General features: G+C 44.3%; 1 protein-coding gene across 3 annotated transcripts; it reads left to right on the top strand.

Annotated features, from left to right (window-relative positions):
• On the top strand, positions 1–4656 carry LOC123182488 (uncharacterized). 3 transcript variants are annotated; one of them, XM_044595061.1, is made up of 10 exons: positions 1–396; positions 899–1820; positions 1900–1990; positions 2161–2333; positions 2422–2920; positions 3021–3121; positions 3206–3243; positions 3574–3745; positions 3864–4008; positions 4099–4656. In XM_044595061.1, exons 2-10 carry the CDS (start codon positions 939–941, stop codon positions 4362–4364), a joined length of 2367 nt encoding a protein of 788 aa, XP_044450996.1. In that variant the 5' UTR covers positions 1–396; positions 899–938; the 3' UTR covers positions 4365–4656. The 3 variants fall into 3 exon arrangements, with proteins under 3 accessions (XP_044450996.1, XP_044450997.1, XP_044450995.1); XM_044595062.1 differs by having other exon boundaries at positions 2–396; positions 887–1820; positions 3577–3745; XM_044595060.1 differs by having other exon boundaries at positions 2–396; positions 887–1820.
• The last annotated feature ends 7256 nt before the right edge of the window (positions 4657–11912 follow it).

Here is an 11912-nt window from a genome sequence, read left to right as displayed (position 1 = left end):
AGGATTCGCCCCCGCTGAAGGCCTCGTCTGGGAGTCTGGTCTGGACTCCGTCCGTAGGCGGCGAGGGCGTGCGAACTGGGAAGGCAACCGCCGCGCCGCCTCTCCGTCCTCGGCTGCCCTGCCGCCGCCGGCCTCTCCGTTCCCTTCTCTCCCCCGCAGGCGTCTCCCCGCCTCGTAGCCTCCCTGCCGCCGCCGCCACCGCCACCGCCACCGCCTACCGATTCCGTGCGTCCCCCAACACCGCCGCCCTACCCAGTCCGTGCTTCTCCGCCGCTGCCCCCCTCCTCTCCTCCCAGTCCTCTACCTCCGCGCCGCAGGCAACCGCGGCCTCTTCAAGGAGGGGCCAAAAGGTTCATCCTCGCCGTCACCGGGGAAGCACCTTCGTGGCGTCACCAGGTAAAGATTCAATGCTCCACGTCACTATTTGATTTATTTTGTTCTGCGCGAATGTTTGGCGTGTTGTCTATTTCTTGTTGATGAACCGTGTATACGGTTGTTGAAATATCTTAGAAATTCGGTCGTTGATGGCTTGGGAACTAAATCAAATACTAGTAAGATTTAATTGCTAAATTTGTATGACCCTTTAATCTTGCAAGAAAGGAATGCAATTATGTTGATGATGCCCGTTAGAACCTGGAAAATATGGCTGGTTACCAGAAGTTTACCTGTGTGTTTTGATTGTAAATTGTCTGGTATGTCCTGTGCACGGCAAAATGGACTGATAAGTTGTTACGGTGCCTTAGAAAGATAGTGCCAACAAGGATTTCCGTTTCCTTTTATTTTGTTATCTCTCTGTCAGTTAATATATTGTTCATTTCTTTTTTATATAACATGCTTTCCTTGCTGCTGCTGCTGCTGCTTTCTGAACCTGCAATATTTCCTAAAGTGACTTTGGCAGGTCAAAACAGCTTCTTGGAGGCCACAAAGGGGGGTTGGACATGATTGATGATGAGGCTAACTTTGACGACATCATTGATGCCCCTGCAGAAGTGGAAGCTGCTGCAAAGTTTCATCCTAATAAGCTGCGGGGCAAGCTTTGGAAGAAATCTGTGCCATCAAGATCTGTTGTACCCAATCGTACAGTGGAAACAAGTGATGAGAAGGCTCTAGCTTTAAGTCAAGATAATTTGTCTCAAGGACTTGTTACGAATCAAGGAATAGCATCTTCGGCCGTTCTTGGTAGTGAAACGATTGGTGGTGCGGAAGCTTGTGGGGGCACTATTTACACACCTTCTGATGATGTGCTGGCAGTTTCTTCTGTAGATAGGGTTTCACAAAATGACGATCCTCATGATGATCCATCTGAAGTAGCTACGCTCCAAGAAAACTTGGTTGTTTCAGAGACCCAAGCATCATCCACCCATCCAACTAGCAAGACAGTTGATGATTTAGCTGACTTTGGGGAACTATTTGACACACATTCTGAAGAGGAAAACGTTGCAAAGTCCAAGCTAAAAATTAAGGTGAAACTCAGCAAGGCAGCATCCAAGTCCCGAAAGACTGGCCAAAAGAAGGCAGCTTCAACTGTAGACGTGGTCTCACAAAATAAAGAGGATGGTAACGATGATGTCAGAGGATGCAACGATGAGCAGGCACAAGCTCCTAGACATGAAGAATATGTACAGACCTCAGATTCTCAGCCACCCTTGGGAACTGATGATGGTACAGTTGACAATTTCGTTAACCACATCCGCATCCTTGAAGAGCCTGGTCCAGAGGAAACGGCTGCAAAGTTACGCCCTAAATCACAAAGAAAACCTGGCAGGGCTTCATCCAAGGCTGTTGGGACTAGTGATGATTATGCAGCAGCTAATCTAAAGGTCAGGGTTGAAATCTGTTAGAAATTTAACTAAGTTCACAAATATGATATGCTGATGCTCTGCTTTTGATTGCTTTTAGGATATCAATGCTAGTGTTGATATAGACTCTCAAGATGGGCTGATAAATCCTCATACTGATGATACTCAACCTATCTTTGGAGAACCCTCAGGTGTGTGTTTGATTTACTTGTGGAACTTCTTTTCCATGCACATCTGGCATAACGCTCATTCTGACCATACCAGTATGTCATGAGTTGTTGGCTGCACTTATCACTTTATATTGCTTCGTCTAGCTTTCCTGCTTATTTACTCATAATGAGCAAACATATTTCTGGTACAGCTGAAGCTGCTGCTACATTTCTACTTGATCTTGGAAAGAAAAAGGGCAAAGGCAAATCAGTAACATTTATTCTACCAGATGATTATGAGGGGGTCGCTGCAACAGATACCAACCATAATGACATAGGATCTGATGAAAATTTGAACACCTTGCCTCAGCAAGCACCTCAAAAGGTAAGTCCTTGCTGAAGTCTACACTTGTGATTAGAATTTTCTTGGCACCTCAAAAGGTAAGTCCTTGTCTCATTGGTAATTTTTGCAGCATTGTCTTACTGAAGAACATTCAGACGATCAGGAATATACTGATAGGGAGAGCCAGTACTATGAGGGGGAGCGATCAGATCATGGTGTTGAACAACAATCCAAATTGGATGTTGGAAAACAAGAATTATCAATGAAGTTGAGAAGCAGGACAGAGATTCAGAAGGTTGGGTTATCTGAGCATATTGTTGACGATCATCTTGATGAAGATTTTGTTGAACCTTCAGCAGCCGAACAAAATAATGATAGTGGCGACGAGAACACTGCTGGAGGAAAGCAGAAGGCACCAAGAAAGTCAAGGAAGAAAGATCCAAATAAAGAACCTTTGAGGGGTTCCAAGCGCACCTCGACGAAATCCACTTCGGAAAAATCACAGCCGAACCAGCAGAAAAATAAAAGTGAAGTATCGTCACGCGGTCGTAAGAGAGCCTTGAAAGATACAATGACAGAACAGCCTGAGAAGAAGCTTACTCACAGAATTCGTCAAAAAAGAGCTCAAGGTATCTGGCTAAAATAACAACGGTACCCAAATAACAAAACATCAATTTAACATGCTATGAGCTCTTGACTCTTGTATTTTTGGCCTTTGTTGTTTTATAGAAGTGCAAACGTTACTTCAAAAACCTGATCATGAGATAGATCGCATGAAGCTAAGTGTGACGCATCTCAGGTTGTTACAAGAGGCCAGAGAGCGTATTCAGGTGAGTTGTGCACGTTTGCTGGGTCTACCTTCTTTATTGGAGTATTATGCTGTTGCTCATGATTTTTGTTTTGGCCTTTCCTAGAGTAAAACACCGTCAGGACCATCATCCTCTAATCAAAGGTAGGCTCTTTTCCCAACTTAAAATATTATTTATGGATATTTTCTCTGCATCTTGTTTAACTACCATTCCGCATTTTCTGTTTGGATATTTTTACCTAAAGTGTTGTAAAATAATCAGTCATTGACAACAATGCTACAGTTTGATTTGCAAGCTTTTATCATATAGATACTTCACTTTTTCAGATAGCGTATTTGAAGTTGGCGTTGCTGCTGCAGTTTTTCTTCCAGCATCTAAATTTGTATTCTTAAATTTGATGAGTTGGTATGCTGCTTTAACCATGATTTCACTGACTTTCGCCTGTCCTGTTCTTTGTTGATGTCTTTTCACAGCAGCTCCCGTTTTGGAGATACTGACGATTTTGATCCTTTTGGAGATAACTATGACAATGACAGAACAGAGAATCAGGCGCTAGAAAATGCTACTAAACTGAATTACCATTCTTATATGGACAAAAAGACACGGGCCAAATGGACAAAATCTGACACTGACTTGTTTTACCAGGTATTTGGAAATCAACTACACCCTCAGTAACTTAACATAAGACGTTTTTTCACACTGTCATGTTGACGTTTTGGCTTGCCTATGGGAAACTTCAACTTTTTTATCTGTTCTGGTCCAGGGTCTTCAACAATTTGGTAGCGATTTTGCAATGATACAGCAACTATTCCCAGATAAGTCCCGTGATCAGGTACGGCAAAAGTTTAAAAGTGAGGACAAAAAGCATCCAATGCAAGTCCACGATGCTATACTTCATCGCTCGAGAGGTCAGCGGTTGCTTTATACCTGGTCCAGCCCATATATTTTGATTTCTGATTTTGCTTAACCTAACTCTTCTGTCTTACAACTGTATACAGATAACTTGTATTTAAAACAAGTAATGAAACAGCTCAACATTGAAGATTCGCTCAAAGACATCAACATTACACAAAAACAAGAGGTTGCACCAACTGAAGGGAACACTGGAAATGATGTTATTTCTGAAACTAACACGTTCAGTGTTGAGAACGTTTCAAATTTGTCAGATGAAGAAATGGGCACGCACCAATCTGAGGTCAAAGAAGGGGAGGATGTTGCTGGAAATGCTGATGATGTTGACCTGGATGTTTTTGATTGGTACTAGCACGATAGTCACGCTGAAAATCAGCCAGAAATTATTTAGGATCTCACGGTTCTGCCAACCCTGTGAGCCAAGGGCATGTTCTATGTCGAAATTTGTTGCTCGCAGGATTAGCGAGTTAGTGATGCGAGACACGGATGCATATAGTACGGTTGGTACGTTGATTACAAGTTTGTTTCACTCTTGCAAGTTACTGCTGTACTCTTGAGTAGTGTTGGTTTTTCTAGTGTTATACAAACTTTGTAGTCTCTCTCAAATGTTGCTGAAGTCTGCTGCTTAGTGATGTCTCCTGCTACGTGCAGAGCTGATGGCGGCTCTCATTTTGCTTCTGGTTTTCTGAATAAAAGAAGTTGTGGCTTGTTCAGAAAGGTATATATGTGCCTATCAAATGAATTGCCCGCTTCGTAATATTGCATTTTCTTACAGGGTCTCAAAATGTATAGTTTACAGATGAGCATTTCGCTGATATTTGATGGATACTTTTACAGCCAGCACAAAGTATCCAAAAGGGGGAAATGCAAATCAAGTCTTTTGAACTGTGTCCAATCAGACTTAGTTCTTCGTTTGACGAATTGCTACTTTATGTTGATGCAAGCCAATATTTTCATGAACAATTGGTATTTGTTACCTAACATCAATTGTATCAAGTCGCTCCAGTATGTGGTTTTTCCTGCTAGTTCTGACACAGCATTTTTCGTCCGCTCAGGGGCGGGTGCCCATGTAGGCGGCCCTGCAACTTAAAATACCGAATAGGTGAGGTTGTCAGTTTAGGTTTTATGGGTCGGACCGTCGGTTTATTGGTTCACTTTGCGATAAAAAACCAGAATATTTAAGGTAGTTTTTCACAAATTTGACCTCACATCAATACACATAACATTTAATGTAAATCATTAATAAATGACAAAGTGTTACTAGTCTACTCCCTCCTTTCCGGTTTATAAAGCTCAATTTAAAAATCTCACCAACCAAGGTAGATGGTGAGTGGTGGAATACTTTTTGTATATACATCCGTATGTGGTTCATAGTGGAATCTCTACAAAGACTTATATTTAGGAACGGAGGGAGTAGTTTGCAAAAGCACCCATTAATGCTCTTGTTTTTCTAAAAAAAGTATGTTTACCAATGCATTAATTGCAATGCATGCATGCATAAATTACATGCATTGATCAATTTTCTCTTAATACTTATATGCAATGATTTAATGCACCTTGAAATCTGAACATGTGATGGGAAACAACCAAATTGAGCCTTGCAAAATGAAAAAACTAAAATTTTGAGATAAGCCCTATAAACAGAAAAGGAGGGAGTAGTTGGTTATTGGGCCTTTAGCACGCAGTCAAGTGTTTGATTCCTTGTTGCTGCACCTTTTTCTAAACATTTTCCTGATTTTTTTACTAAATATAAATGGCCGGTACACCTTAAAAACCAGGCAAAGAGCCGGTTCCCCGTTTTTCCAGCCAAACCGCTGGTCTGGAGGTTTTAAAACTACTGCAGCACCGGGGTAGGGTAGCCCGCCATCACCGTCAATCAACCTGTTCTTCCTCCCTCTTCTGCTCACCACGCGGCGGTCGTATGTACGGAGATGGCCTCGTCGACGCCCGCCCGCAGCTGCCAAGGGGCGGATCGCCGGCTTCGCGTGCCAGGCGAAATGCGTCAAGGAAGGGCACGGTCGACGCCCGGCGGGAAGCGCCGCCGGCACCAATTCAGCCTTCGTCCGCCCTAGGTGCTTGTGTTTATTCCCCATCCGTTCCACCACCCCTACTAGTGACCAACCATTCGCTACGCTTTCCTTTGTTTGCTTGGCCTCGCCTGCTTGGATGCTTCCTTCGTGGCATCGAGGTGTGGCTACACAAGAGAGCATTTTTACGGTACCCTCTACTGCTATAGAGGGGAGAGAGCAGTATACAATCGTCCCACCATTCATTTCGTGAGGGTAATCTAGTCATATTTTCCTGTTTTCTATTGTCGCTCTGTTCGTTCAACTACCCGAGCCGTAGTTGAACTCGCCGTCGCGTCCCATATCCCGGCACACTCCTGCCACCACCCTCCGCTGGCGCACTTGACCTCGACTGCCGGGCGCTCGTCCACTTCGCCGTCCTCGTACCTCCAGCCGTGCCTTCGGCCGGGGCGCGCATGGCCCTCTCACGCACGTCCACGTCCGTCAGTACAGGCCGCATCCCACCAAAAACTAGAGTGCAGATCGTAAACTTTCACAACTTCTGTCTTTGTAACATGGTGGTTCATCACTTAACTCTTGGTCGGTGGAGACGTCGTGTTCTGGTTGATCTGTAGAGTCCGTTCATTGGTAGCTTCTGAAATGGGCACTACATCTAATTTCCCTGGTAGCCGGCGGCTGCCAAAGAAGGGGAGCTCGTTGGGATCGGACAACTGTGTATACTGTCGAGCGGCCGGTACACGATCATGTGACGAAGACGAGATGCAGTGGTGGCCGCCGCAAGAGGAAGGGGAGGACCGGAGGAGGTCTCGTCGAGGAAGACTTTGCCGGCGCGCGTGACACCACGAGCTTGGCTGGCGCCTAGCGGAGTAACAACGTTGATCTACGAGCACGGCCGACAATCGGGGAGGCGACAAGGTGGCCGCCGGAATCCAAGCCGATGGGCGTGTTCGTGCGGCCGTGCTGAAAAAGTGTAGAAAACGGGTTGGCTTGTTGGCGAGACGGGCTAATCTTTTTCCTCTCCCTAAATTACCCTCGTAGCACGTATACCGCGGCGCTCGAAGCGGCCAGTGCCACCGATACTGTTGGCGACGGGACTGGCCCAATTGAGTAGTATAGATCGATCACCGCCCTTGAATTTCAAGAATAGACGGCCCATATTGATGACAGGGTACAGTAAAAGAGCTCACACAAGAAACAGAATTGAGACTTCAGTTCTCCCACCCATGAATATTTCAGGGCAGAGTGGACTAGAATAACGATTAACGAGCACAAGCATTTGATAGGTTTGATGGGCCGGCCTGAAGTCAGGCCAAGGATAATGTGATCAACTCATGCTCATGCCCGACGCACGGGAGATCCTATACGGCGCTGCAGGCCCCCGTTCGTGTACAGGTTTCGAACTCACCACGTCACAGTTCGCGTACAGGTACCCAGCCACACGAGCTACTTGCTTTCTATGATTAGTAACAGAGGCAAATGCTTAATAACAATGCTGCAGCGCTATTTCATTGCAAAAATCTATTGCACCACTTAATTTTTTTTAATAAAGAATACATCAATTTGAAAAGGCATTCGTGAATTGAAAGGATAAGTTCACAAAAAATGGAAAAAGTTCGTGAATTCAAAAAAAGTTCATCGAATTTGAAAAAAGTTCATCAAAATTGAAAAAAGTTCGTGAATTTGAAAAAAGTTCATAGAATTTGACAAAAAGTTCATCAACTTTGAAAAATTTAATAGAACTTTAAAAAAATGTTTACTGGATTTCAGAAAAAGTTCATCGAATTTAAAAAATTTCATCAAAAGTCAAAAAGTTCATCAAATTTGTAGAAAAGTTCGTCAATTTTGAGAAGAAGTTCATCGAATTTGGAAAAAAGTTCACCGAGTTAGAAAAAAGTTCACCGAATCTGAAAAAAGTTCATCAAATTCGAAAAAAGTTCATCAATATTTATAAAAATTCGTCAAATTTGAAAAAAGTTCATCCAATTTGAAATTTTTTTTGCCAGACTAAGAAAAGTTCATAGAATTTGAAAATGTTCATAGTATTTGAAAATAGTTCATCAATTTGAAGACAAAGTTCATTGAATTTAAAGAGTATGTGCATATTTGGAAAGGAAAAAGAAAAAAAAGAAAAGAAACAGGAAAAAAAAGAAAAAATTTAGGAAAATACAAACAAGAAAGAGAAAAAAAGAAACGAAAAGAAAGAACAAAAAGAGAAAATGGGAGAAACTCAATGCGGTGTTGTCCCAGGTGGTTTGCGCAGCTCGTGGTAAACCAAGAGATCGCGGGTTCGAGTTCTTACTGCCGCCACCCTTTTTCAGTTTTTGCATAAACAGTGAAGGAACCCAATTGGGCCAGCCCATTCGCGGCGGGGGGCGTCCACTGCAGGCGCCCGTTAGTGAAATGGCCTATAACAGGGTTTGCCCGACGCACCTACTGCAATTGCTATTCACACATAAATTACCTGGTCATTAGATGCAAATCACAAGACAAGACAAGCCCACAGAGCCAAGTACAATTATGATTATAATTACTGATGATGTATCCCCTCGGTGTAAGCTAGTATTATAGTGTATAAGAAATCCGCTCAACATGTGACAACGCCGTAGTTATCAGGTTGCAACGAATCGGCCTCTCAATTTTGTGCGTCCATGACTACACTGATGATTGAGTGAGAGCTGAGAGGGTGAGATATCCGGCAAGGACCAGAGATGGTGGGTCTGTCAAGTGCCGTGCTATGGTGGGGAGAGTGGCAGCTGCGCATCCTCGTGCTCAGCAGCCTCTTCGTTCAGTGGCTCCTCCTCCTCTTCGCGTCCCTGCGTAAGCTTGCTATCCCTTCCTGGTTCAGATCCATGATATGGCTTGCCTACATAGGCAGCGACGCTCTGGCCATATACGCTCTTGCCGTCCTTTTCGGCCACGAGAGGAGGCAAGATTGTGACTCTGGGCAACGCAATAGCGTTCTGGAAGTGGTGTGGGCACCGGTTCTCATGATGCACCTTGGCGGACAGGATGTCATAACCGCCTAGAACATCGAAGATAACGAGCTATGGACGCGGCATGTCCTCACCGCCGTGTCCCAGATCACCGTAGCCGTCTACGTGTTCTGCAAATCATGGCCAGGCGGCGACAAGAGGTTGTTGCAGGCCGCAATCTTGTTCTTCATCCCTGGGATCCTCAAATGCATAGAGAAGCCATGGGCTCTCAAGAGCGCCAGCATAACAGCCTGGTCAGCTTTTCCAGCCCCGCTCCAAGGAGGACCGCAAACAGAGAAGGCGAGATCAGTTCACTTGAAGACTACTCCCTTTGTTTCTTTTTACTCCGCATATAAGATTTGGTCAAAGTCAAACTACACAAAGTTTGACCAAATTTATATAAAAAAAATATAAACATCTACAATACTAAAACTATATAATATGAAAATACGTTTCATGGTGCATCTGATAATATTGATTTCATATTGTGAATGTTTATATTTTTTAATATAAAGTTAGTCAAACTCTACAAAACTTGACTTTGACTAAACCTTATATGCGGACTAAAAAGAAACGGAGGGAGTACATGCAAAAAGCAAGGGCTTTTGTCCAGGCTGACCCTTGTCATCAAGCACAAGAAGGTGATGCGGCGGACCTTGAGGCCAACAACCATGTTCCTGATCAAGCACAAGGAGAAGATGATGTGGTGGATCTTGAGCCCGACCATGGATCCCAGACGCCAAGCACACGGACAAGTAGAGGCCAAGTTGATTACTATAATGTGGACCTTGAGGCCTATAAGCTATTTTTGGACCTTGCATCGCCCTATCCTGATCGACTTGGCATCCTGAAATCCTTTGGGTTGCTTCATGAGATACAAGCATATGTTTTGTTGCAAAATAGGCTATCCAATACGTTTAATCTTTTATACACGGAAAAAAACACGACCGAGCTTTGTGACGAAACGGGGGAAAAGCCAGATATGAATCCTGGTGCTTTGTTCATACGTCTACCAGCTAACATACCGCCATGGGCAGCCCTCGCCCTCTTCCACAATAGTCACAGAGAAGCTTATGATGGTAACGACGTCAAGGTTACATATGTCTTGTTCTGCTGTACCGCAGTGCTGGAGTACTTCTGCATGTGTTTCTCAACTGAACATATTTCTTCAAAGGATCAAAGGCAAGTCCACTCAAGTTCTAGGGCGCCTGACGGGGATTGGGCAGTACAATTTGTAACAAAGGTGCTTGACCAAGTTGCACGGATAAAGCTAGAGAATGCCCAATGGCGAGGGAGTGAAGTTCCCCCGTTCCAGTGGCGAAGGACCATCCTGTACAAGCTTCAGTGGGCAAGAAAGAAGGTTGCCCTGTCTCTTCAGTGGGCAAGAAAGAAGGTTGCCCCGTCTATCACTGAGCTAGGAAATGTCATCAGGATTGGTGCACTCAAAGATAGTCTCGTAGGCCAATATGCCCTTGTAGGGTTCTTTGTCCACAACAAAAAGCACACCAAGATGACCAGCATCCTGAGTTCTTTGAATTGCAACGACTTTTTTTTACCAACATTGGTTCATGAAGCCCTGCAACTCTTCCTTTGCAATAACAGAATTAGTCCTCAAGTATGTGAAGAAAGGGTGGGAAGATCAGATAAAAGACGTTGGCAGTTACTGGAAGTTCAATGACCGCAGGGGGCAATGGACTCTTGAGGCTAACAAGTGCGACCAAGACCTGGGTTGGAGCTTAAGGAGTCCGTTTGACGAGAGCATCCTTCTCTGGCACATCGCCACGGATTTCTGCTTCTACCACTTGGGCGCATCAGCAGATCACCAATGTGCCACTGCTCAGTGTATTGAAGATGCATCAGGTGAAGGCCATGGTTGTGCTGTTTGGTGTGAAAGATCTCATCATCATGGTAGAGCCATCCGGTGCCGGGAGATGTCCAACTACTTGATGTACCTACTATTTGTTAACCCTGAGATGCTACTGTCGGGTTCTAGGCGGGATCTGCTCATCACCACACCACTAATGCCGAACTGGAGGAGATTCTCAAGGATGATGATCCATCGCTCGAGAAGATCCTCAAGGGTGACGAGCCTTCACTCATGGAGATCCTCGGGTGCAATAAGCCATTTCTGAAGTTCTTCACAGGCAGAAAGCCATTGCTCAATGAAATCGAAAGAGAATTTACACAGAGAATAATTAGCAAGGTGCAGCCCACACAATACCAAGAACAAGTTGTTGAACACGCACAACTGCACGTTATGCTAAAACCATGGACTCCGGTTAATTTAAGCTTGGATTTACTCCTTCCGTTTCTAAATATAAGTCGTTTTAGAGATTTTCATATGAACTACATACGGATGTATATAGACATATTTTAGAGTGTAGATTCACTCATTTTGCTTCATATGTATAAAGACTTTTTTTTCGACAAAGGGTGAATTTTATTGGCTCAAAAGAAGCATCAAGAGGATACAATATAATGAGCATACACCCGGCCTCTGCATAACTAGGATGCACACAGCCAACCCAACACAAACGCTAAAACACACCAACGACTAGCAAAGTCATAAGACCAAAAGCTATAAATAGGTGTGAAAAGGAAAAAAGAAATAAAAAAAGCCCCAAAGCGATCAGATCAGCGAACGACAAACTAGAACTGCGACCATATCCGCACCAACCATTGACACCACATTGACGACGAGGATCTTCAACAACAACGCCTTCAAGAAGGAAGCGACACTCAAGACAAAGGTTCCGTTAACTAAGAACATTGCTATCCTGCTAACTGCGAAAAAAAACCCGACGAAAACCGATCCATTCGGACGCCCTCAAACCGGTGCAACCTCGACACTGGTGGAAATTTTGGGGCGCTACCCTGACTTGCCACTGATCCGCAGCAACT

This window comes from Triticum aestivum, chromosome 1D (genome assembly GCF_018294505.1).
Source record: "Triticum aestivum cultivar Chinese Spring chromosome 1D, IWGSC CS RefSeq v2.1, whole genome shotgun sequence".
Lineage (NCBI taxonomy): Eukaryota > Viridiplantae > Streptophyta > Magnoliopsida > Poales > Poaceae > Triticum > Triticum aestivum.
Note: the sequence above shows the minus strand (reverse complement) of the source record. Positions and strands in the feature narration are given on the sequence as shown.